Source organism: Lutjanus erythropterus, chromosome 3, assembly GCF_056507025.1.
Source record: "Lutjanus erythropterus isolate fLutEry1 chromosome 3, fLutEry1.hap2, whole genome shotgun sequence".
Taxonomy (NCBI): domain Eukaryota; kingdom Metazoa; phylum Chordata; class Actinopteri; order Lutjaniformes; family Lutjanidae; genus Lutjanus; species Lutjanus erythropterus.
In genome coordinates, this window is record NC_139319.1 from 19,928,499 (window position 1) to 19,953,099 (window position 24,601).

Below are 24,601 nucleotides of genomic sequence, written 5' to 3' on the forward strand. Positions count from 1 at the left end.
GATTAAAAAGATTTGATTCATACCTTATTTGACAATGACACAAGTGACAGCTAGACCCAAACATGAGAGCCATGGATTGACATGGTGACCCAATACAGAGTCCCCTGTGACAGAACCTATCAGTGCCATCATTTCTGATGCCCCCCACACACCCAATTAGCCTTAGAAAACCCTGTCAAGGTAAATTCAGCCTCCTTGCATCTGTTACAGCTGTGCCCTTCAGCCAGCTTAGGGTGATGGACAGTGGAGCACATCGAAGGAGCAAGGGGATGGGAGAAGTATTGATCGGGTCTGTTTTGTTCAGCTCTGTTCTTCAAATACAGACTTTTTATGACACTGAGATCATGTTGCACTGTAAACACAAGAACGATACTCAAAACAGTGTCAGGCTCGCTCTGTGTTTTTTGGTGGTACCTTGGTTGTGGCTTGGCAGGGTTTTGTTACATACAAATTCTTTGTGTGGAGGTTTATACACAATAACGAGAGACAGTGTGGGCAACTGCTGGCTCTGGGTGGTTTATCTTGCCAGACCGACGCTTCTCATTTGAGACAAGATGGTCTCGGATGGAAAGTGGAGTTTCACTCAGCCACAGGGCCTCATTTATTAAGTGTTCATACACGCAGATTTTATCTTGACTTGACTTAACGAAAATTAAGAACACTTTTAAGGGGTTCATTAAAATTTTAATATTTCTCTCTTAAAACTTTCCTATGTGTAAAAAGTAGATAGATAGTATCTTAAGAGTGTGCTATAGTAAACCACCACTCGATTGCTGCTATTCAATATTGGTGCAGTTCATTACTGAACACAGGAAAGCTGCTCATACCTGGTATTAACGTGCACCTTGAGTGATCCAATCACTAGTGGACATCTCTAAGTATGTCAGTTCACACCTGGAATTTAAATACATCTCCAGATGCGTCTCAAGTGACCACTTGTTTTCAGATCTCACTTCCCTGCTACAGCTATTTTCACAGTTAAATGTCCATTCCTGTCCATTTGGCCGTTCAATGTGAAGATCTGGCATTCCCCCCTTTTTTTTAATTTCAGTACCACACTAAACCCCTATATCAGCCTACATGAATCATCGTCAGCAGCCCAGCAGGACAGATGCTTCGTGGTGGTGGAGCGTCTCACAAAGTTTAAAAAAAATTCTCCTAACTTAACAACTCTCAAAACTGCACAATTTTTAAGTGAGTCTGGGGATATTGCGGTTACTAGTAAAACACATCCACAAATACCTGCTGCTTATCCTGGATGTACTTTGTAGGGATGCTACCAACTGTAGATTGTCCTCGTTAACTAGGAGATGTTCATTAAAGACAAAAGTTAAGAAGTTGTTGCACGTTTATGGTACTGCCCTTGAAATTTGCATGACAGTGAACCAAATGATGTGGTTACAGGATGTCAGTTAAGTAGGCGTTTTTTCAATGTGGCCCAGGACACGTAGTGTATAGAGTGCTCAAGAATTAAAAAGATTCAGACTACCTCCAAATGGGCTCTGAGTGATCAGACCTCATGCATTCACAGTTGTACTTGTGTAAACAGGTTCAGAGAGTTGCAGAAGTAGGATGTGACTATTGAAGAGGGCATCACACTTCTCTCAGACTAGGCAAACAGCACTTCTTTTTAAGATGTACAGTAAAACGGGCTTTAGCCCCAGGGGCTGACTATTGATCACTGCTTATACCTTCCCTTCTCTGCACCTGTCAATGCTCAATTTTCAGCAGCTTTTCCTGCTCTCACTATGTCTCTCTTCTATTCTTTGTCCTAATACTCTGACTTTCACCTTTAAGACAATGGCAGGTAATGAAAGGAGAAGATATGATCTGATGCAGACAGCACAAGCACACAGAAACACACACATTTTACAGTATGTGATCAGTCAGCCAAATTGTTGATTGAGCATTCTTCGTGGCAACTCCCACAGGAGCTGTGTGAGCAAGATGGCCATCAGTCTCTACCTAATGATCATCCTACCTCACGACCCCTGTTTAATTTTATGTGCCACATCCAGCTAACAGTGAGATTAGTGCGCTTGCCATCACACTCCCTAAATCCTTCTCTCTGCTGCTCACAGTCCTGCCGAGTCGCCCCGCTTTCACCTGCCGTGGTTTCTGGCTATGGCTATATTCTGCCCAGGCTCCCTTGACCCAAGCTGGTAATGCATTACTCCCCAGATCAATTGATAGATTGGCCCTGTCTGAGCTGCCGTAACTAAATCAGCTGCTCCTGATGATTCAGCACCAGCCAGGGAGCTGGGCCTGCTGTCACCAATCACAGATCACCAGCAGCTGAGACAGGTATGGACATTCTCCTGTCACTTGAACCTAATTTATTGCCAGCTACCACATTGATTAACCTTGTGCTGTGGTTCAAGCTTCCTATAAAAATTTGTGTGCTGGGAGAGGGAGGGGGGATTGTGTGTGTGACTGAATGAAGGAGGAGGAAACATAAGGGCAAGTGGATGTTTACATTACTTCAGTAAACTTTACACACAAGGACTTTCACTGTACAGCCAGGAGCAACTTGGTGGCAGCTGGTTACATTTTGCTGGCAGGAATTATGTCTCTTGATGTTTCAGCGTTAAACAATATCTTTAAATAATACATTTCACACAGAGTGGGAAACTATTTTTATCCTCTAAAACTGGGATGGATGAATGGATAGATGGATGTTTGGATGGACTGTCCCTTAGTTCACAGTGAGAAATAGAGAGATAGACAGATAGACTAGATTGATCATTCTCTGTTAGTTGACATGCATGTATGGAAATTTCCAAAAATGGAAAACTGAACCATAATCTGTCAATTTGCAGTTAAGTCCTTGTTCTTGGTACAATTTCTTGTAACCAGTGTGGGATGTGTTGTGTGCAACATGGTTATAATTAGCATTAAAACTTGTGAATCCTTAGCAGGGCTGTGGACATCTACGATCAAAGTTTATCCAAAGACTTTGAACCAGTTGAGTCAGTTTAGGTCATATGTAATATTTCACAAAATGAGCTGTAAATTGTCAGCACAAAGTCTGTTGTATGTGGCACTGCAGTAATGAGATGCTTTACAGATCGCATGGTGCCTGAACCCCGCCAACTGCCATTTGAAGCTGTTTTTAGCATCTTCTAACAGTACAGCAGTCAAGCCAAATAAAGCTAAATGTCATCCAAGGTCACAGTAATGCATACAGTAGCATGAATTACATTAGACTGTGAGTCATCACTTAAACAGACTGTTACAAAAGTCTGAAATGTCTCAGGTAGAGATTTTTTAAGAATTAAAAACATTCAGTTCAATTCAATTTTATTTTTATAGTGCCAAATCATAATACTTTTCATATAGAGCAAATTTAGACAGTTTCTTTTTATAATATTATTTTTAGAACTAAAAGTTCTAAATGAAAATGTCAGGGCAAGGCATCTTGAGTTTAGGTCATCTACAGTAGCTATTCCTGAAGTTAGGCTTAAAAAAAACTTCAGTTTTTATTTATTTTTGAGATTTATAGCCATCTCAAGTCTATATGTTATTCATTAAAAAATACAATATGTGAGCAGGCCTTGTAATGATATATTCACATATTCAATCTTCCGTTGTTGATTTACCCTCATTGGGGATGCTGAGCTGAGAAGTGGAAGCATTTTGTTCTTTGTGTCTGTGATTTACTCTCTGTTCTTTGCTAGGACAGCCAGGGGCTGTCAGCAATCTCCCAGCTGTAGCCTCTAAAACACAACTCATGGGCCTAATGAACCAAGGCACAATTACTTTAGCAAAAAGCTGCCTTGCCTTAAGAGGGGGAAAGGGCATCTGAGTGTTCATAAACACCCACATGATTTTTTTTTCCAAGAGTAATTAAAAGGAGAAAAACTCCAATCTAATGCCATATTCTGAGCAAACACTAGCTGCAATGATTTCCTGAATGAAGGAAACATACATATATTTTATGTACATCAGAGCTATAGCAGACTCCTCTTTTAACATTTAACAAAAAATATTTTTCTGTTTATTTACTGCTTTTGTGGACTGATCAGCCATCCCTAAGAATACATTTGTCTCCTATCAGACTGTGTCACTGTGCAACTGACAACAAAAGGTGATATTAGAATAATTATACTTATACTAAAAAGTCAGTTTTCCAAGTTAACACGAAAAAAGAAAGTGATGAATGACATTTTCAGCAGGATTTAAAAGAGATTAACATTTATATTTTCTAAATATCAAAATAATTGAAAAGCAGAGCATTGTGATACGCTCATGTCTATAATTTGTGAAATTCGAGAAAAAGAATTTTACATATTACACAGCAGGATACTAAAGCCCCCCAAAAACAACAAAATATGCACAGCTTCAACAACAAATGAAGGTCATCTCCCCCAGCATTCAGCATGCCTGCAGAGTGTAAAACTACTGCTATCTGTTGCACTGTTAATATTCTATTACAACCAGAGAGGATCTATAATCTAATAAAGACCCTTATCTAATAACCCCCATTGTTTCTAGACGACTTTATGAGTGCAGATGCCACAACAAATGCATATTATTAGGTTGAAGATGATAGAGTATTGCATAGGGCCGTTTGCCAGCAGGTGAACTGATACTGTGGGGATCAATAGAGAGCTGGCTTGCCAATTGCTCAATGGCCTCAAATGACACTTTAATACATGCTGGATCGACCCTTAATGCACAGTGTCAGCAGGTCTCACACACGGAAAATCCAATGGATTATCATTAAGATTTTATTTTGGTCAATGAATAGAAGTCAAAGTATATTAAATAGCGAAGAGTTAAATATTGTAGCTTATGTTAGGTTGTTTATAATATGAAATTAAATAACTTTGTCTACTTTCAGGCTGGCTTCGAATTTCACAGTGGTGAGTGAGGTACTACGGACTACTATTTCCTTTAAGTAGAAATATAGTTTTTTTCAAGTACTCTGGTTCCCTCTTTGAGACAGCAGCTGTATTGAGGGACCACTTCAGATCACTTTTCACTTTTAAAATCCTGCAAGTTCTCATTTTACCCCTAAATTAGGGTTTCTAAAACTAACACTAAACAGATGAAAAGAAAGGACATAACAGAGAACGTATTGGAGGACTATGAATCCTTCATTCACCTCTAGCAAGATTTGAAAGGTATTAACACCTGGAGTTTCTTCCTCCACAAATGGCTGTACTACTTGAGACTGCAATGTCCAATGTGTACTCTGAGTCCCACTTTAGAAGAACACATGGGTACATTACAGTCATTTTGAACAAAGCAATAACTCACCAACAGTCAAGGCCCATTAGGGGTTATCTCAGAACTCAGGCTGGCCTAGTAAGTGCCCCACTGTGGAAGTTATAGGCTCTGCCTTTTCAGTGATGTATGGCTCTGTTTAGGGCACCTGAAAGGTTGCCTTGTTGATTGTATCTCAATGTTAACTTTACAGTACCGTTTCCTTGAGAATCTTACACAAGAAAGAATGGATGTCAAAGATTTAATTGCATTCAGACTAATTTAAGACTATGGTGTCTTTATTCTACAAATAAATAAGCATACATTACCATAATCATTCCAATTTCTGTTTTTTGCCACTGCAGTTTCTGCAGTTACTCTTACAATCAAAGTATTAATGTAAGAGAGGCTGCCAAGCTCCCATTCAGGAAGCAATGATGTCATCCTCTTTAGTGCCATTTCTCTCAATGAAAAGAGTTGAGAAGGAACTCCACACTTTTCTCTCTACACCCTTCTTTCTTTGTGTATTAATGAACAAAGAGTGAGCTTTTCATCATCATTGCATGCTGTATGTCATTTACTCTGGTTTGTAATGCATGTCTGAAACTACTGCTATGCTGTATAATAATTTTGTTGTTAACTGCTTGTTATTTATCAGCTTCTTACCATAAAGTACCCCACAAGTATGGCTATATGTGCATTTAATAATAAATTAATGTGTCATGTTTTTTTTTATCAAGGGTACACAGTTATGGTGCACATGTGCTATGATGTGTGTGTGCACATGTGATATATAATACCTGGTGACAAACGTACACATTCATCTAAGTTTCTGCCAACAGTTAGATGAGGACTTGGCACAGTACAAATGATGAGTGGGGGAAAGACAGGCTGCTTTTTTTTGTAACTAGACCACTTTCCATCAAAATGTCTGTGCATTTCTCTGCAGATAAATGCAGGAATGAGTCAAACACTTAAAACACACTTGGTTTTACGATCATACAAAGAGATCAGATAATTAATAGATTTGACTTTGAAGGTTTCAAAAATATTTGGGCGCCACTTTAATGCCACAGTCCAAAAGTCCAGCACAAATGAGTAAATCGTGTGCATGCAAAGTCAATGACAGTGTGTCCGAGTACATCTACTGATTTCGTCTACGCGGACAAAGCTCCCACAACTCACTAATCACAAAAGGGTTGAAGTAGAATATAAATTGGATGTGTGTGATGATTAATCATTATCTTGGCCAGTCTCATAACCTTTAAGCAGCTGTGCCAATCACAGTGGTGCATGAGGAAAATGGTTCACCAAATGAAAAATCCAGACCATGGAGGAAAATACTGTCGTTGCCCAAGAGGTTTCGAGTTACAACATGCAAACATATGACATTACCATAATGTATGTAGCCTAAGGCCCATGATGTACCCTTTTAACTTAAATTTACATTTGTGGAAGTACTGAAGTCATTCTTTGTCATATTTTCCAAGTGTTATGTGATGCTTTTTTCTTTTGCCTCACAGTCATCCGCAATTACCATTATAGCATGGCCAGTCAGTGACCCTGGTGTTGGCTATATTATAATAAGTACAATAACAGTTTTTCATTTACAAGTGTTACATTTTGCTGGTGCTTTTAGGCTGTTTCACTAAAGGGATGTTGCATTTTATTAAATGCGACTAGGTTTACATGCAATTCATCAAAACAACGATTGCTGTATGTGTATATTAGTCTGCATTATTTTGTAATTGGTGTGCATTTCATCAAGAAATACTTTGCATAAACAGATGGCATCGTGAAATTACCAACCACAGTAAGTTATAGATTTAGATAAATATTGATATGTATAAATAAGTAAATAAGTATAAATAAGATAAGTACAAATTATTTAGGAGTAATGAATTTTATTAATTCAACACTTTGTAAAATCTATTTCTGTATGAACTGTGTAGATTAATGACTGACTTTTTTATGTTTGTTTAACGATGACTGAGATATTACCACAATGTGATGGTTTACCAGTACATGTGATGAATTAGTGGTGGTATTAGCAGCGAGACTATAAATAGCCACAACCATCAGTCCCACATAATGACAGTTATTCTGATGCTGCTGGAGAACCTCGTTGATGGAACACAAATGTTTAAATTGCACTTTTTCATCTTTGCTGTTCATCGACACGTCTAATGAGTGGTGGCACAAGTATCGACATGCCAATGGATGTTTAAGAGCATTTTTACATTCATGTGTGGATAATTGTGGGAGTGAAAGATGAAGCTTATGCATGTGCGCCCGTTTTCACAGTGACTGAGATTCATAACAGACTCGTGTGTATGTGCAGCTCTATAACATGCAGTTTTAAAATCTGATGAAAAGAATGCATATGTATATTTCTGTCTTTGTATGTACACAGTTTTAGTCGTGAATCCACACACAGTTTAATGCGCCTGGCCTCTGGTCCTTGGTCATCTATTCTCAGCATGCGAAAGAGCTGATTTTCACCAATACCTTTACCTTTTTTTTTTTTTTTTCCAATTTAAGCTATATTGACATGACGTTTTAGATTAAACATGTTACCACGGCAAAATACCATACTGGATATGGTAATATACGGTCTCATCTCCTCCCACCTTTACCCCTGTCGTACCACTCTAAGAACAAAAATATCAATGAGATCAGCAAAGAGTGTTCATGGTGACTAAGATGTTGGAATAAGGCTTGCACCACTGTTTCTATTTCCCATAAAAACACTTCCTCATATCTTGAACAAAAAACGTAATTCTGGCTGAGTAAAGTTGAGAGAGTCTAATACTGTGGCTTAGTTGTCAGAGTTGATGTTTGATGGCAGGCGTAGTATCATGAGAGAAATTATATTACTTAAATAAAGTGGTGAGAGGTGTTTAGTTCTGCATTTCACCAAAAATGAATAAGTGAATTCGAGTACAAACATTAAAATAGATCAGCAGCTTTAGTGCCTGTTTTCATGGTGTGTATGTGTGTGTTCAAATACGTGCACAAACAATCATGTAGACAGTTGCAATTAGCTACTGATCATCAGCTTAAATAAAATCAGAATGGAAACTCACATTGTTCATGTACTCGCTCAACAAGTCTTGAAGGGCCTGACGAACGGCGTTGCACTCAGCCACGATGCGTTCACGGCGGTCATCACGTGTGCACGAAGAGTCAGCCATTAGTGCGGCACCGCTGATGATGCTCTCCAAGCGTTCCTCCAGAGAGGGCCGGAAACGAGCCTCACTGAATGTCAGAGGGTCCAGGATGATCTTGTTCTGTGGGGCAAAAAAGCAAATATAAGGTCAGAACAGTTAATACAGGCCCCTCTGGGCTACAGTATGACCAAAAAGGACCAAAGTGAGAAACAGTATTTTGTGATAAGATTTCATCCTATGCTTTGATAGTGTGTAAATGTGACAGTATCCTAGTGGCACAAGACGGCAGCATTTGCCTGTGAGGAGTAATTTCTGATAACAGATCAACAGCAGCATTATCAGTCAACCATATATAAAAACATGCCAGGAGCCTCCAAACCAGGCCCGGTACTAGTTAAATGTTTAACAGTAATTAGGAGAGTAGAGAGAATCAAAAAAGTAGGACAACAAGCCTCTGTCTACCTAAATATATATAAGTGTTTTATTTAAATGGCAGGTAGACAGCATATGGAAAAATCTCATTATTTTGATACAGATTCAAACAAAATGATTAAATGCATGAAAAGAAAAACAAGCAAAGTTGAGGTTTGGAACTACCTTAGACCTTTGCTTACAAAATAGCTTTGAAATATTGAGTGAGAAATTTCAAGCTGCGTTTCTCTCCCCAAAAGGGATAAAGTGTTTGTAATAAATCCCTTCAAGGAGAAAATGGAAGTCAAACTAAAAAGCATCTTCTTGTTAAAACTCCACAACTAAATCACTTTCTGTTTTTGATGCAACAAATTATAATTACAAATACAAACATCTATCTGAGAAGTGCATATATGATTGTAAGAGTTTGCTTTAAGAACATAAAATGCTTCTGCTGTGTTTAAATGCATTTGCAAACGAAAGTCAAATATTCATTGAGGTTTGTTTACAAATGTATTAAGATGTATGCAAATTGTAGCACTGAATGAGGCTGAAAAGCTCCAAAAAGCAATCCGCTACATTGACTAAGATAGGCTAAACCAAGGGAACAATGAACACACACAGATAGCTTGACTTGGAGATGATATATTTAAATACTTTAAAGTGATACTCCACCCAAAATCTTTTTAGGCATAAAACAATCACTTTCTGTTTATATGCAAAGTTCAGGGCTATCTGTTTGAGCAAGCAACCAGTCTCTCTTTTATTATGGACCCCTTAAGCACAATGTAACACAACAGAGATATACCCTCCTTCCACATACCTTATATTGTTAGATTATTTTATATGATCTCTACAGTGGGGATATAACTGAGTTATTATGCCCATACTATTTAAGGTGACACTGTGGCCTGATGATATTTGACGGACAACTGTGTAGGATTTACTGGCATCTAGCGTAGGTTTTACATTGCAAATACCACTCACCTCACCCTCCCCTTTCAAGCATGTGGGAGAAACTACAGTGGCCACAGAAAAATGTGAAAGGCCCTGTTTAGAGCCAGTTTTAATCAATTCTGGGTTACTGTAGAATGGCAGTTCAACATGGTGGCCTCCATGGAAGAGGACCTGTGCCCTCTGTAGATGTACCGTTCACTAAGGTTAAAAAAACACAAAATTCTTATTTTCAGGTTTTTATACAATAATGAAAACATACTTATGAGTATTGTATATCATTCCTGTCATATTCTGCAGATAAATGCGTGTACATCTTACACACTTGACCTTCAAGGGGCAAGGTCATGTTTGACTCTTCAGCTATATCCATAGAAATCAGGACCCTGCCTCTTGCTTCATGTGCCTGCCTGGTGAGCTACTTTAACATATTTTAGAAAATCCAGAAAGCACAGCACACATAGCTTTTACACAGGCACACAACAAGAGGTTGTAATCTTTAGATTTTTCAGTTGTGATGATAAATGCATTTGGTGCCATTTACAGTGCGTTCTGCAAGCGAGCAACAGCCCACATTGATGAGATGGAAACAAAGTGCTGGTGAGTTTATTCTGTAAGCAAGGTATGGTGACCCCTGCATACTATGTAAAACATTATGTAATCAGCATCTGCAAACATTACTCATGGGGACAAGACTCAAGAATAAAAAGCATACAATAGTGGAAGGTAGTGGTATATACTATGTCTTTATATGGATAATATAAAATTTGTTACAGCAGGTCCTTTTATCTCTTTCTCACTAAGATTCCAATCTCACCTAGAGGCAAAACGCTATATGATTCTAACTGATGGAGGATTATATGAAGCACTACAGTACTTAATTTTATATTTTTTTTTATCTTCTAAACCCCTTCAACAATAATGTGAATACTGTAGTAATAAAGCCATTTATTTTAATTTGAACCTATCTTTATTTATTCAATTCAGTGCGATGGATCAGTGAATACAGACACCAATTGTTGAAGCAGAACAACAACATGTGCCTTGCAATTCATTTTTTATCACAGCCCCTTTCCATCTATTCACAGGGGAACATTTACCTAATAGTAATCTGAATTTAGTCTTTCCATCCTAAGGTTCAAGCCAGCTCAGCCCAACCAAAGCTGCATTTCAGTGTCATCTAAGCTGTAAATAAACTGAACATTCACCGATACCTCTATGGGGAAAAGCCTTCAGATTGTGCTGTGTGTATGGCACATATGATGAGTTTCACAAGTGTTGGGTAAAAGTACAGAGCAAAGGTGCAGTGTTTGGTCTCCCCTCAGTCAGTCTAATCCTGGGGCAACACTAACATGTAAGGTAAGAGAGTGCAAGCACCATGCATAACCTACTTTTCATCTTCAGCTGGCAGTAAATACAAGGTTATGCAGTAAAAAAAAAAAAAAGAAAGAAAGAAAATAGATGAAGGAGGAACAGAGAGTTTGGGGCTATAGAAAATAAATTTTAAAAAATAAGATCTTGGGAGAGATAGAAGGAGAGAAAATGCAGAAGAGAAATGCAAAAAAGGAAAAAGAGGTAAATATAGAACACAAAAAAATGTGAGAGAAAGATGCTTGAGAGTGGTTCAACATAAAACACAAGCAATCTGAATAACTAGATGTTTTTCTGTCCTAAACTTTGCTGGGAGCTGACCTCAAACAAGCAAGTTCCCCAACAGTGAATGACCTTCTAAACCCACGGTTCTTACAGTTTCAGAAATGTTGTTGTGCTTGTATGCTTCCTCAAGAATACCATGGCAACAGCCTAACATTAAGCCAAATTTAATTTATGGTGTTAATGACTTGTTTCACTTAGACTTTGAATGGTAATACATTTTAGTGGGTGTATACTAACATTTGACTCCATTCATCTCCTATAGCTTATATTTTATAGATTTTTTTTAAAACTATTTGTACGGTATGGCACAGAAGGAATAATAATGTGGAAAATAATGATTATTAATTAATTTGTTTGTCTAAGAACCAGCATTGGTTAATGCAAGCATATATTTAAAACTTAGTGTTGTAATAGCCAGTACATCATGGAGCAGTTAATTTATTTATTTTATTTTTTCACAGTAAAGTATGCAGGGTCCAACATTAACAGTTGCCTGAATGCCCGGGACAACTGAAAATAAGCAGCAGGCAAGCAAAACCCAGATATGCCTGATTGGGCAAAGACCAACTATGATAATTTTTTAAATTATATTCATTATGTTTGAATATGACTGATATGTTTGATGAAGTCTTGCAGCCAAAGTTAGTTAAATTAGCTTATGAGACAGAAAAGAGACACAAAGTGTTTCTCCCTTTGTTGAAAGAAATACATCCATGGGTGGAGTATGATGCTACAATACCGGCTATGTACTACACTGTCTGCAGAGAGTTCCCGGCTAAAGCTGTTTAAAATGGATGATTTTTCCACGGCAACAACAGTGTTAAACAGGTGGCTCACCTGTTCAGAGAGCACACAGGGTGTAACCAGTAGAGTTGGGTGATATGTTAAAATTTTCCAAACGATCATCATCAGCCCATCCATTGGCGATTGGCAATATTTTCATCCCCCTCCCCACACCACCCGTCCTCTCGGGTCTCAGCTGGGAGATATGCGCAAGTAGTGAATTCGGCATGCTACGCATGTTGCATACGTAGACAGAACAGAATAGACAAAATAAACTCACAAACTTGTCTAGAAATGACATGTACCCACAATTATTTTCCATTTTCCCATCAACTGTACACCTTCTGAATTCAAGTTTCTCTCTTTTACTGAACTACAACGACCTTAATTGGCTCGTTAAGTCCTCAGAAAACACACTCAATTCAAACTCGACAGAAAAACGTAAAACTCATCAAAACCATCTTTGTTAATCTGACCACTCTTCCAACAATCACCAACTCTGCTTTGATCAAAATAAATCCTTAATTTACCGCACGAAAACTGTGTGAAGAGTCTGACTCTGCAGGCTGTTTTCGTCTCACTGGTCACCCAGCTCAGTGCACTCATGGTCGGCTGAGTGGGTGTGTACTGCGCTGCAGGATGAGAGTCTGGTGCAGAGCAGAAGCTGTCACAGCAGACTATTACATTAGCAGAATAAAATAACAAATATTGCCCAAAAAATTGGCCGAAAAAAGCAATCGGTGATGGATTCAGCCCATCGTCAATAGATGATATGTTTGCCCAATCGCCCAACCCTAGTAACTGCTACTGTTTAATTACTGTGAAATAGCACTTAAATATTTCAGTAATCTGACTACACTGAGCTGTACAAATTCCCGGTTAAATATAATGTTGAGTTTGAAGTTTATTGAACATTATTGAAAAAAATAATACAAACAAATTAAAAACATAACATTGAAAAGAAAAAGACGAACAGAACTCAACACATTAACGACAAATAATGAACATAAATAATATTGTTCATGTTCAATAGGGGTAAGAGGAAGTTTTAAAAAAAACTTTTCTGGTCCTACCCCTCTGTTCTTTGCAATTCTTTATCTCTTTTATCCGTTCTTTTTTGGCTATAATATAGCTAGAAAACTGCTCTCAGAAGAAAGAAGTGTTGTGTAGTGTTTTATACCTTCAACAGGTAATGGATTTTAGTTAGAAATAAGTTGTGAGTGAAAGTATGCACCCCCTAGGCAAGGCAAGTCGAAATTTAGATGGGGCAAGTAGATTTGAGAAGTACTTGCCCTGCAGGGCAAGTAGGAAAAAACCTTAACATCGGACCCTGAGTATGGGGTAAAAAAATGATAATATAATGCTGCTAATGTTGTGGAATTCTTTATTTCATCTCTTGTACTTTCTTTATTTGCCTCTTCATCTCCAACTGCTTCCAGTTTTATGCTGTGTCCCAGATCTACCTCTGTACTTGAATCATTGAGGCGTAATATATTGATCTTCTCAACAGGCTTATCAAGAGACCGAAAAACAATACTTGTGTCTATGTAATATATTTATGCTGCTCATTTCAACAAGAAATACGGTTTTGACATTTGTTCTTAGTAATATCACCCTCTGATATAGATCTTCCAAGTCAGAACTCTAGCACATTTCTAATATCACACAAAGGGCTTTACAAATTGAAAGGAACTTGGCCACTGCAGACCTCCACCAAAGCCAAATATTCTATCTCGCAATGTTAATGAAAGTGAAAAGTAAGTCATGTATCTGCTCTGTGATTCAGACCCAAATTTAACGGGTTGTTCCTTGACCCACACTACATCCTTCCAACCAAGACAAAAAAATGACACTGAAAACATAACCACCTTAGTGGAGGTAATAATTATTAATATTAAGAGATCAGGTCCATTTACATCACTTAATGCAATATGTGCCCCAATGTCTTAGACCAATGAATCATAAAAGAAAAGTAAATTAAACAGTGACATCAAGATCAAGGTTTTTTTTGTGACACCAGCTACTTATCATCATGGTTTTCTTTTTTCTGTATTACAAGTACAATATAGTTTTCTTATAATTGTATAAATCTAGTAATTGTGAGATGGATTTACTGAATACAGATGGATGATATGGATGTTATAATCACAAGAACATTTTTGGGGAAGGGTATATGTTCCCACATAAGACACCCACAATGACTTCAAAATGTACACCCAGGCTGCATAAAAAAATCTACCACTACATAGTTCCCATGAAGCTGATCTCCTTTGTAATGAAGATAAAAAAAACACCCCATTTCCCTCATCTTCCCTTGTTGGCTATCTTTATGTTGACATCTACATCTGAAATTAGAGCTTCGTGAGGTCCAAAAGGAACAGCAAAGCTCCATATACTGCAGATCTCAACAAAGAAAGATGCAAAAAAAAAGAAAAGAACATAAATGGAAACTGAGAACATCCCTTACTCCACTCTATTGTTATTCCACACAGGATGCCAGGTTGCAATTATCACTGGGACTAGGGAATAGGCAGAGAGTAGAAAGAGTAGCAAATGCTGGGTTGACAAAGGCTGAGAGGTTTTCAGGGTAATTGGCAATGGCTGAAGTCATCCTCCTAGAAGCTCACAAACGTGACTGATAGTGTCAGTTCCCTCAATGAGTTTCACGGAGTAAAACTCATTTTTTGAGACTTTTGTTGTCTTTGAACCTCATTACCAAATACTTTGTTGTTTCCTTTAAAGACTCAAACTGGCCAGTTTTTGTGAAAAGTGTCTCTGGCAAGTGCACAAAGTAAATAACGACACTTTTTCTTAAGGAGTTCATAAAATACTACAATCAAAGCCTATAAAATCCAAAGCTTCCTTATGAGCCAAATATATCTACAGTACAACCTTATGTTTCAATATACTGTGGCACCTCAGGATAACCTTTTCTTTTTAGATCATTCATTTAGAAGTGCTCTCATATATACTTATATTCCATACTGTAAGGCTAAAATGATATTATACAAATCTACATAAATTCCTTCTTACTTTATCCCCAATCCCTCAAGTTCACAGTGTTCAATGAACTTTTGAGCAGTGTGGCAAATGGGGATTTGGTGTATTGTTCAAGGATAATTCAGCAGAGCATATTTGCTGACACTGAATTTAGAAACCTGTCATTGTACCATGCCAAAATCTTAAAACCTTCCTTGAAGAAAAGAATAAATTTATCTTAGGTCAAACATACTAATGTACTGTGTAGCTAACTGAAAAATACTCAAACAAGATCTTCAAACGGTTTGGGAAAAGATATATTGTATTTTTTTTGATTGGTTGTTTGTACAGAGAAGTCAGACAGATCTTAGCTGCAGGCCGATGAAAGAGTTAAGTTTTTTCCCTCAAGTCTAGGCCAGGCTTCAAGCCTGTAATTCAATGTGAATGTTGATTTTGACAGTGTATCCGGGCCAGGGGCAACCTGATGTTTGCCCCTCTCAGGGTGAGGTTATTAGTTTGACCCCACTTTGGGGCATTAACCAGTGAGACAGGGAGCATGTCAGATCAGCCTATATCAAATGTGCCTTCCAGGACTTTCCAATATTTGATGACGACTATTTTGTCTAAGAGGGAAGTTGAACAAAGTCTTGAATATACCACTGTATTGCCTGTGGTGGCCCTATTCCAGGGTTCAAGGGCTGTTTTGTTGTGACTATTACGCTGTTTGACAAAGCTCTGCCCACACTGGCCCAGGAGGGGCATTAGTCATAACCCACTCTCTGATTGATTAACCTAATGAAGCACGCCTGACTCAGGGTTAGCGTTTGGCCTTCTATTGTCACACAGTGGAAGGCTACTAAAACAGCTCTGAAAAGGCCAATTTGTATGGGTGTGGTAAATAACAGTGGATTAGTTCAGTCACTTTAAAGCCACTTATTGTCAATTAGAAATAGGAATAAAAATTATATCCAGAAATGAGTGGGTTCATGTGAGTGCATTTAAACTTATCATCACATGACAACAACAACAACATTAAAGGTCCAGTGTGTAAGATTTACAGGGATTTGTTGGCAGAATATTACAGATATGGTTTGTTACCCTAGAATGAGCCCTTTATATCTACAGATATATAGATCCCCTTCCACAGAGTCTGCCATGTTGCGCCGCCAAATTTCTACCGCTCTAGCTACAGCCTTATGAGATTCACAGCCACACCATAGGTTCTCCGACTCGCTAAGACAGGGTGAATGCAGTGATCTGTTGCAATCTGCAAGCTCACTGCTAGATGCCTTTGAATCTCAACATGAACAATATCCTCCTGCCATCTCAACAGTGCGAGAAATTCCAGCCTTTGCTTGATGGAGGGTTGAAAAAGTTTATCTGTCTTACCGCACGCTAACAGTAATAGACCATTTTCAGAGCAACCATTTTGACATGAAATAGGCTCGATACAGGTGTTACGAATTACTCTAATTAAGGTTTAGGTTAAGGAACCAACCCCAGTGTACATGTGTGCTATATTATTTTGTGGCTTGCTTGTATTGATCTCTTGTATCATTGAAGGCTTCCACTTTGCAACAGGCCATGACTACGATGGCCAGATTCTACGCTAATCAACAACATATGCACTAACCTTTATCTCATGAGTGTGTTCCTGTGACCTGAATGTTGGTCTGCAAAATAAATCTCCTTCAGGATAGTAGTAAAGTTGGGGTACATGACTTGGCTTAGCTTTTTGGTTCTTGCTCTTAGTATTGCGATATAATCTTTACAGATAAAAAAAAAAAAAGTAATTATAGCATCTTGTGTAATATTTTTTTTTTTTTTCATCCATCTAGCCATCCATTCACCTGGTGGACCACCTGGAGCACACTAAATATTTTAAGCCTGAGCCATGTCTTTATATTGTAAAGGAAGCTAAACTTGGTAGTGTTGAATCTTTTATATGCAAAAACAGTATGACATCTGAGCAAAGAGACCTAAATACAACTACTGAACTGTACTGAATGTTTCATGCAATATTAGAGATAAAGTAAGGTATTTTGTGAGAATACATAGCATGTGTACAGTGGAAAGTACTTTCAAGCCTCATGGGTCATCAGACACAATCAGAAAAAAAACACAAATCCATGTTTATGCACTTAACACAACAACAGGAGGGGAAACAGAAAGTTTAAGCTATAATTTTGTCACTAAAAAGATTAAAATGTATTTTTAGTGGCAATAATTTTAATCACCATCAACAGTAATTTCTTGATTAAAAAAAAAAACAGTCACACAAAAATGAATATCATAAAATCACAAGATGAGATAGAACCACAAGTTTGCCTTGTTACAGGACACAGTCTCTTATATGAACTCCAGTATTTAGGAGCTCAACCATTTTAATATAAAAAAAATAAATAATAATAATAATAATGATCTGCCTTATTCAAATTGCTAAAATTCAAAATGTGGGCAGCCTAACGTGTTTTGATCATCCAACCATGTGTAATTATGTTCAATCACAAAAAACAGCCACAATAACTGGAATGCAATCAGACATCATGTTGCAAAAAGTGGAGTCAACTGAACCATCAGCTACCAACAGTGTCTTCTGTTGAACTACACTGTATTAGTGGCTAAAAAACTTGCCATGTCCCACTCTTTATAACAGAAGTTACAAATTACTTTTTTATTTGTTATACAGTGTAAAGAGACAGAACAAGAGACAAAAAAGTTTTAACTTTTGTCACTCAAATAATAGTAGAGCTATTAGATGTGTTAGATGTTCTCACTGCATGGAGGACACTTGACTGTCATTACATGTAAAGAGAATAAGCTACAACTGGGCAATGTATTGAACACCGAATAACACCAACAGCATGCCCCCCCAGTGCCCCACTATAGTGATATATAGGTCAGACAACAACGACAAAAAAAATGAATAAATAAATTTAAAAATTTTAAAAAGTTCTCAGCCACAGTTCATTATGAGTTCTGCTGTGGGACCGCTTGGATTGAGAGACCTCACCACCTGTCTTTGATCCCTCTTGACAGGGCATTCATAGCCATTGTCAGACCAGATACAGCTCTGACCAGCTGCCTGGTGTGCAGGACAATGGCCCAAGTGTCCCACCTGAGCACTCGGGCCACAGAAGACACACCTCATACCTCCTGCACAATGGATTTTTTTTTTTTTTTTTTTTTTGCTGTAGCTAAACAATATGTTTCTTTGCCACCTCCACTAACATCTCCATGGGATCGAATTTCATTTTGTGCTTGCAGTCATTCTACTTTACGTCCAAAATCCCCACGGTGGAAACCTGTAAAACATGCAAAACCCTTAAACACTGCTACTGTTTGCATGTGTTGTCATTTACACAATTATTCTTAGTTGATCAACCGCAAAATGCACAGCAACCAAACATGCCATATGTTTGAATGTGCACGCAATTTAGCACTATTTATTTGGGATCTCAATAAATCAGGCCCTTAGTGCATTAAACAGTATGAGAGATTTTTTTAGTATGTCTGAAACCTTCATATGGAGGAAATAATACCCAAGGTGCATTCCATTTTCATGGAAATATTACAGTGTTCTACAATGCAGTGCAGTAGTCACAACAACTACATAACAGACAAAGGCAGAAAGCAACCAAGACAGCTCTGATGTGACCTTGATAATGCTTCAATTTAAAAGTAAGTGAAGTTAAAGTTGGTCAGTGTTGGCTCTCAGGAAGTGACATGATAAGCACTGCACAATGCCTCCAAAAGGACACTACTGTATATTGACACAGCAGTCTGTTGAACGATAATACACATTTTGGGTACGTCAAAGTATCCGATTCCGGATGCAGCTTTTGTCTCCTCCAGGATGTTCATTGTTATACTGTACAGCAGCTTCAGCTTCAGCAGCTCTATTTTGGAAAAGATGTTCATGCCTGTAATTGTCTTCCCTCGCTCCTCTGAGGACTATATGAATTATTAAGCTGAGTGGTATTGTCCTGTCTTGCAGCTACATGCTGTGTAGTAAACATGCATTGCCATGAAATGCAGCAAACTGTCCTCTGAATGGTAAATATACCACACAAATACTACATTAAAAATCAAAACGCAAAGCATTCTTAAATAATTAATAAAGTAAAGTAATAGAAGGACCAATTGGTGCAGAGAAAGGAAACGACACATGAATTAGTAAACTAGTGTAACCAGCAGGAAATCAAGCTAAAAGCACAGTATTCCTAAAATAGTGAGTGTATGACCCATTGAGCTCTCCGCGGTCAGTCTGAATACATTTTCACAATAAAGCCCACAACTATCTAAAATACTGAAACATGTGCACAGACACATGCTTGTTCAGCCTTCGTGGAAACATAAACAAGACTGTACACATGTTAATTAGAACTGCACTACTAACAAAGACAAAATCCATCCCAACTGCCAAGAGGGACATATTCAGTCAACAATCAAGCTCTATTCTCCAGATGTCTAAAGCATGTTTGAGGAATTACAGTACATGAATATTTTTGAGCAGTGTTGTTTATTTGGAAATGAGGTGAAAGAGAGGGGAAAATAGAGACAGCTAGACAGATCCGCGGAAACAAGCAGCACCCACGCAAAACATACAGAACAGTTTTCCATAGCAAGTGTACCACTTTCACACACACGTTTGGAAGTGAGACAAATTCTCAGTGGTCAGGTCATCTTGATTAATGATTGAACCTGCATCCTGCTGGTTTAATTATGTCAAGTTTCAATGTGACCTCCCTCATGTAGGCTATACCTAAGGGGAGATATCACGGTTCTGCATATAATCAACTTGATTAGGGAAAAGAAATAACAACTTTCACTATAATCAACATTTATTCATAACATTAACAAATTTAGTTCTCTGTGGGCTATTGCTCTCTGAAAATATGCCTGAAACTCATATTCAAATGCACGTCGTTTCAATGTTTATATCATTCGAGCCGTCAACGGTCCCTCTTCGGTAACACTACGCCTGTCTTATCACAAGCGTAACTTGTTCCCCATGGGTGTGCACTACTTGACATCTCATTGCTTCCCCCTGCTCTGTTTTTTGCCTTGATACGTTTGCTCAAAAAGTGAAACAGCGATAACAGACAAAATGACGCCCCAATTCACAGCAGTTTCAATGGGAGAGCAATGTCTTTTTTTTTTTTTTATTCCCCTTTCCTGGCTCAGGCATATCTGCCATGGCAGGTCTGAAAACAGAACTAGAGAAAGTGACTCCATCCATTGTCTGCATCCAGGCTTTGTTACCATGACAACCTCTAAACTGCTGTATCTTAATATGGTAAGATAAAAGCTGTTTTGTTTTTTTCACCCCTCTTTCTTTTTCTCAAGTGCACTTAAGAAGGAACTGAAGGTCACCTGTCTTTGAACAAATGCTATACGATGAGTAGCACATTGGGGCCTGAAAAGGCAATCACCAAAACTATGTACTGTAAACTAATGTGATCCTCAGCAGTGATACTCATGATACTGAAGGTACGATGGAACTTGTATTCAAAACTGTATAGGTTAAATTATGAGTGTGTGCCCGAATGTTTATTAATGTAGCAGATGCACATAGACAGAGCCATAAATCATACAGTACAGTAGCATAATAAGGCCAACAAGGCTCCTCGCTTGCCCAGGTAATGGTAGTTGGAGCAGTGCCCAGTCTCTCTGGCAGCAGACTGCAAATGTGGACCCACAGTAAGCTGCAGGGAAGCATTGGGTGGGGGCAGCTTTGGGTGGGAAAAGGGGTTTGGCACAACACACTAGACAATCTCCAATATTTCACTGTATTGGGTGCTGGCATGGGAATATTGGAACTGTTCCTCTGACCCTTTGATCTCAAGAAAAAAAATAAGCATTTGGTTTAAAATGTCAGTGGTGATATATTGAATATTTTCATCAGAATGATTTTTCAACATACACATTTACTCAAAAAGATGTTTTTGTTTAATTAAATTCAGCATTTTTAGTGGTCCTGTGCTCCAAAATGACAAACTGCTCTTCCACTTCCCCTTTAAATAAAGCTATTAAGGCCAGAGAGCAAACTGCATGTCAAATGAAGCTCTTAGAGCAAGTCAAACAGCCAGACAATTGTCATTCTAATGTCCTAATCACAGCAGGTCTCTGTCTTCCAGTTACTGTTCAGTGAACTCACTGGTTTATGTTCATGAGGTTGTCTGTTAACCAGTGATCATCCTGGCTGAGGGGTATTTAACTGCTTCACTTGTTGCATCTCTATGTGTCATTTAAATGTATGTCACTTCCCCCCGACCACTGACAGTGTCAAGACCCATTCATGGCTCCCAGGGGGGATCTCTGCAATGGCTGAAATTTATGGGGCATCACTCCCAGACACACTGCTTTCATCAACAGCTAAATGCCAAGGAGCTTTAATAGGATGGACACCCAATACTGGATTACTGCCAATAATCAATATGACAATACTTTGCAAATCATTTTGGCCAATTTGCGATACATACTCATATTGTTTTTCACATAACTTAAGAGAACATCAAGTCTTTCCTGTAGTGGAATAAACATGTTATGCCTTCTCTTACTGTGATGGCCCACTGGCAGATGCAGACATAAAATACAATGTTTTTCAAAATGTACACCTTCACTGGGCAAAATAACAAAACCACTTGTGTCTGTTTTTCTGTTCTTCACAAATTCATTGAAATGATCGGGGTGATGGCTGAGAATTGTTATCTGGCTCCTCCTTGCATGACCAAAGCTGTGCAATCATTGGAAAATAAGATACTTTGCTATGCCATTTTGGACACTTCAAAAAACACAACAGACATACTTGCATAGCATACACATGATTGTCATCTGATCAGCCTGTCATATCAGCAGAAATTTTCACTTCAAACCACTTCCTTATCTTTAAAATACTGAAATGCATTTTACTCAGTTTTTGTGTCTTTCTTGATTTAAATAAAACTTGTTCGTAAAAATATTGATTTTATATTTTTGAACAAATTAAAGGATGTGCATCGTGATATTATGCTTTGCGATTGATTCACAAAACACTGTATCTCAATGTTTTGACACATGCAAAGATTTGTGGTAGTGGTTGATTTTATGTTGTGTTTTAACCCCCAACTGCTAAATAGCACTGTTGTTATCTAACCTCCTTCCTTGTTGCTTCTTTATTGCACAAAAAAGTCAACAATTTCAACTCAAATGCCATGCATGTGGTGGTGGGTTCTTTATACTATGACAGTTTTCCTAAAATTAGATTAAAAACACTGAACAGAGATAAACATTGTTTAGCAGATTTTTGCTAATATACAGCTCTAATTAAAGGTAATTCTGGTTGTTGTGTCTCATTCCCAGGTTGTGAAATAGTAAAATAAAACTGATGTGTGACTGAGACTCACATCAGTGTCACATCATGGGCTACAATGTCTAAAGCCTGAAAACAGAGCAGAGAGGTGAAGCAGCAGTCTAGTTTTCTCTCAGACCACTTCAGTTATATTATGGTTAAGGTATATTTTGGAACCTTTGCCCAATGATGCCAAAACTAGCTACCCCAGCTTTAACAACCTCATATGACTTCTAGAACAAACTCATTAGCTTAGTTGTGGAAATGTCTCCTCATTGTCTATATACAAAAAAATGCATAATGTTAAAGAAAATGTCTGATAGAGCAGTGATAGCCTTGAAATGCTAATAATACTGCTGACAAATTGCCTAATTAACTAAGGATTGTTGTACTATGTCAAGACAGCCTGGCTGACAACACTGTTGACAATTGAACTGCAGTTAAACTGTCACAGGGTTACTGAGTTCATGAAGCAAAATGCAGCTTTCAGCGTGCTTTATTTAATGATTAGTCAGTTTCATGCCAATCAGCAGTGTTGTTATGATCCTGCAGGTGGAAGCTGCCAAACAAGCAGGAGTAAGTCCTACAGATGGTCATTTGGCAGCAGTGTCCAGTTGTTTAAAAGAGGACACATACTGGGGGTCATCAGCAAAGGCACACCTGCCGTCTTCCCAGCTAATCTCATTCGATGTGTTCAGGAGATAGGCTGAATCAATGTTTTCTGGAAGTCAGGCTGTTCTGCTATATCTGGGAGTCCACTTAATAAGGAGATAATGACATCTTGGCAGGATACAGAAAACAACAGATTTTGCAAAAAAACAAACAAACACAAAAATAGGAACAACTATAGCCAAACTGATGTGGAGAAATATATTTACACATTTAAGGCATGAGTAATGATAGCAAATGTTTCTATAAAGTTAAGGGTTACTTTGACACCCTATAAACATCGGATTACTTAAGCTAAAATTTGACATTAAAAGCAGTACTTCCCATTTGTTGATAATTTACTAACAGTTTAGGCCTGGGTGACATAGCTGGAAAACCTACCACTAGAGTGAACTCTCACATATGTCGATATCAATAATTATTGATTGATGTAGGTTGTGATTGACAACATGTTGTGTACTCCAAGGGATGGAAGCAGCTGAGGCAATAAAATTAATAAATAACACAATATTTTTGACCAAAAACCTTGATATTGCAACAATATTGTAGGGATGACAATTGTCGCTTTCACAAAATAATATTATATAATATATATAATATATAATATAATAATGAATGTGGGTAAAGCCATATACTATTTTAAATAAAATTTATTATCTAACAGGAATCAACTTAAAGAAAAAAAAGAAAATAATACAAAAGATTAAACTATTTTGATTGATTGATTAATGGTTAAAGTAATGTTTCACGCAAAAATGGCATAAAATGTTGTTGGCGGTAGAGCAGCGATGATAACTATTTCAATAATTTCTTATACAGTAATTTTTAAGTGAAAAAAAGTCTAAATTCTATTATTCCAGCTGTTGAATGTTATATTTTCTGGTTTCTTAAGTCCTCTATGACAGTTAATTGAATATATTTGGATTGTGGTCAAAACAGGATATTTGAGGACGTCATCTTGGGCTCTGGGAAACACTGATCAACATTTTTCACCATTTTCTGTCTTTTCATAGACCAAACAACTGATTGATTAATTGAGAAAAAAATCCACAGATTAATCTACAATGAAAATAATCATGAGTTTGTGGCCTCTCAAATATGATTTTTTGCTTTTCTCCATTTATTATTGCATTAAACTGAATATCTTTGGGCTTTAGACTGACAAAACAAGACATTTAAAGACATCACCTTCAACTTAAGGAAAACTGCAGTGGACATTGATCTATTTTCTGACATTTTATACACATTGCAGCCCCAGATTAAACATGACAATTAACTGTTGTATTTGTTACTTGATAACCACTAATAAATAAAACAATCTCTGTGGGGGCAAGTAAAATTCGGCAAATAGATATCAAAATATCAAAATAAGTAGCAATTATTTTGATGTTGAATTAATAATCAATTATTCCATTAATCTTTGCTCTTTTCCCATGTA

The 24,601-nt window shown here is 37.7% G+C and overlaps 1 protein-coding gene across 1 annotated transcript in view; it reads right to left on the bottom strand.

The window, feature by feature from the left end:
* Window positions 1-24,601, bottom strand: part of ctnna2 (catenin (cadherin-associated protein), alpha 2) — a 391,099-nt gene that overhangs the window by 270,921 nt on the left and 95,577 nt on the right. Inside the window, exon 7 of the mRNA XM_084715317.1 lies at window positions 8,295-8,498. Within this exon, the coding sequence (XP_084571443.1) occupies window positions 8,295-8,498 (204 nt within the window). The remainder of the gene's footprint in view (window positions 1-8,294; window positions 8,499-24,601) is intronic.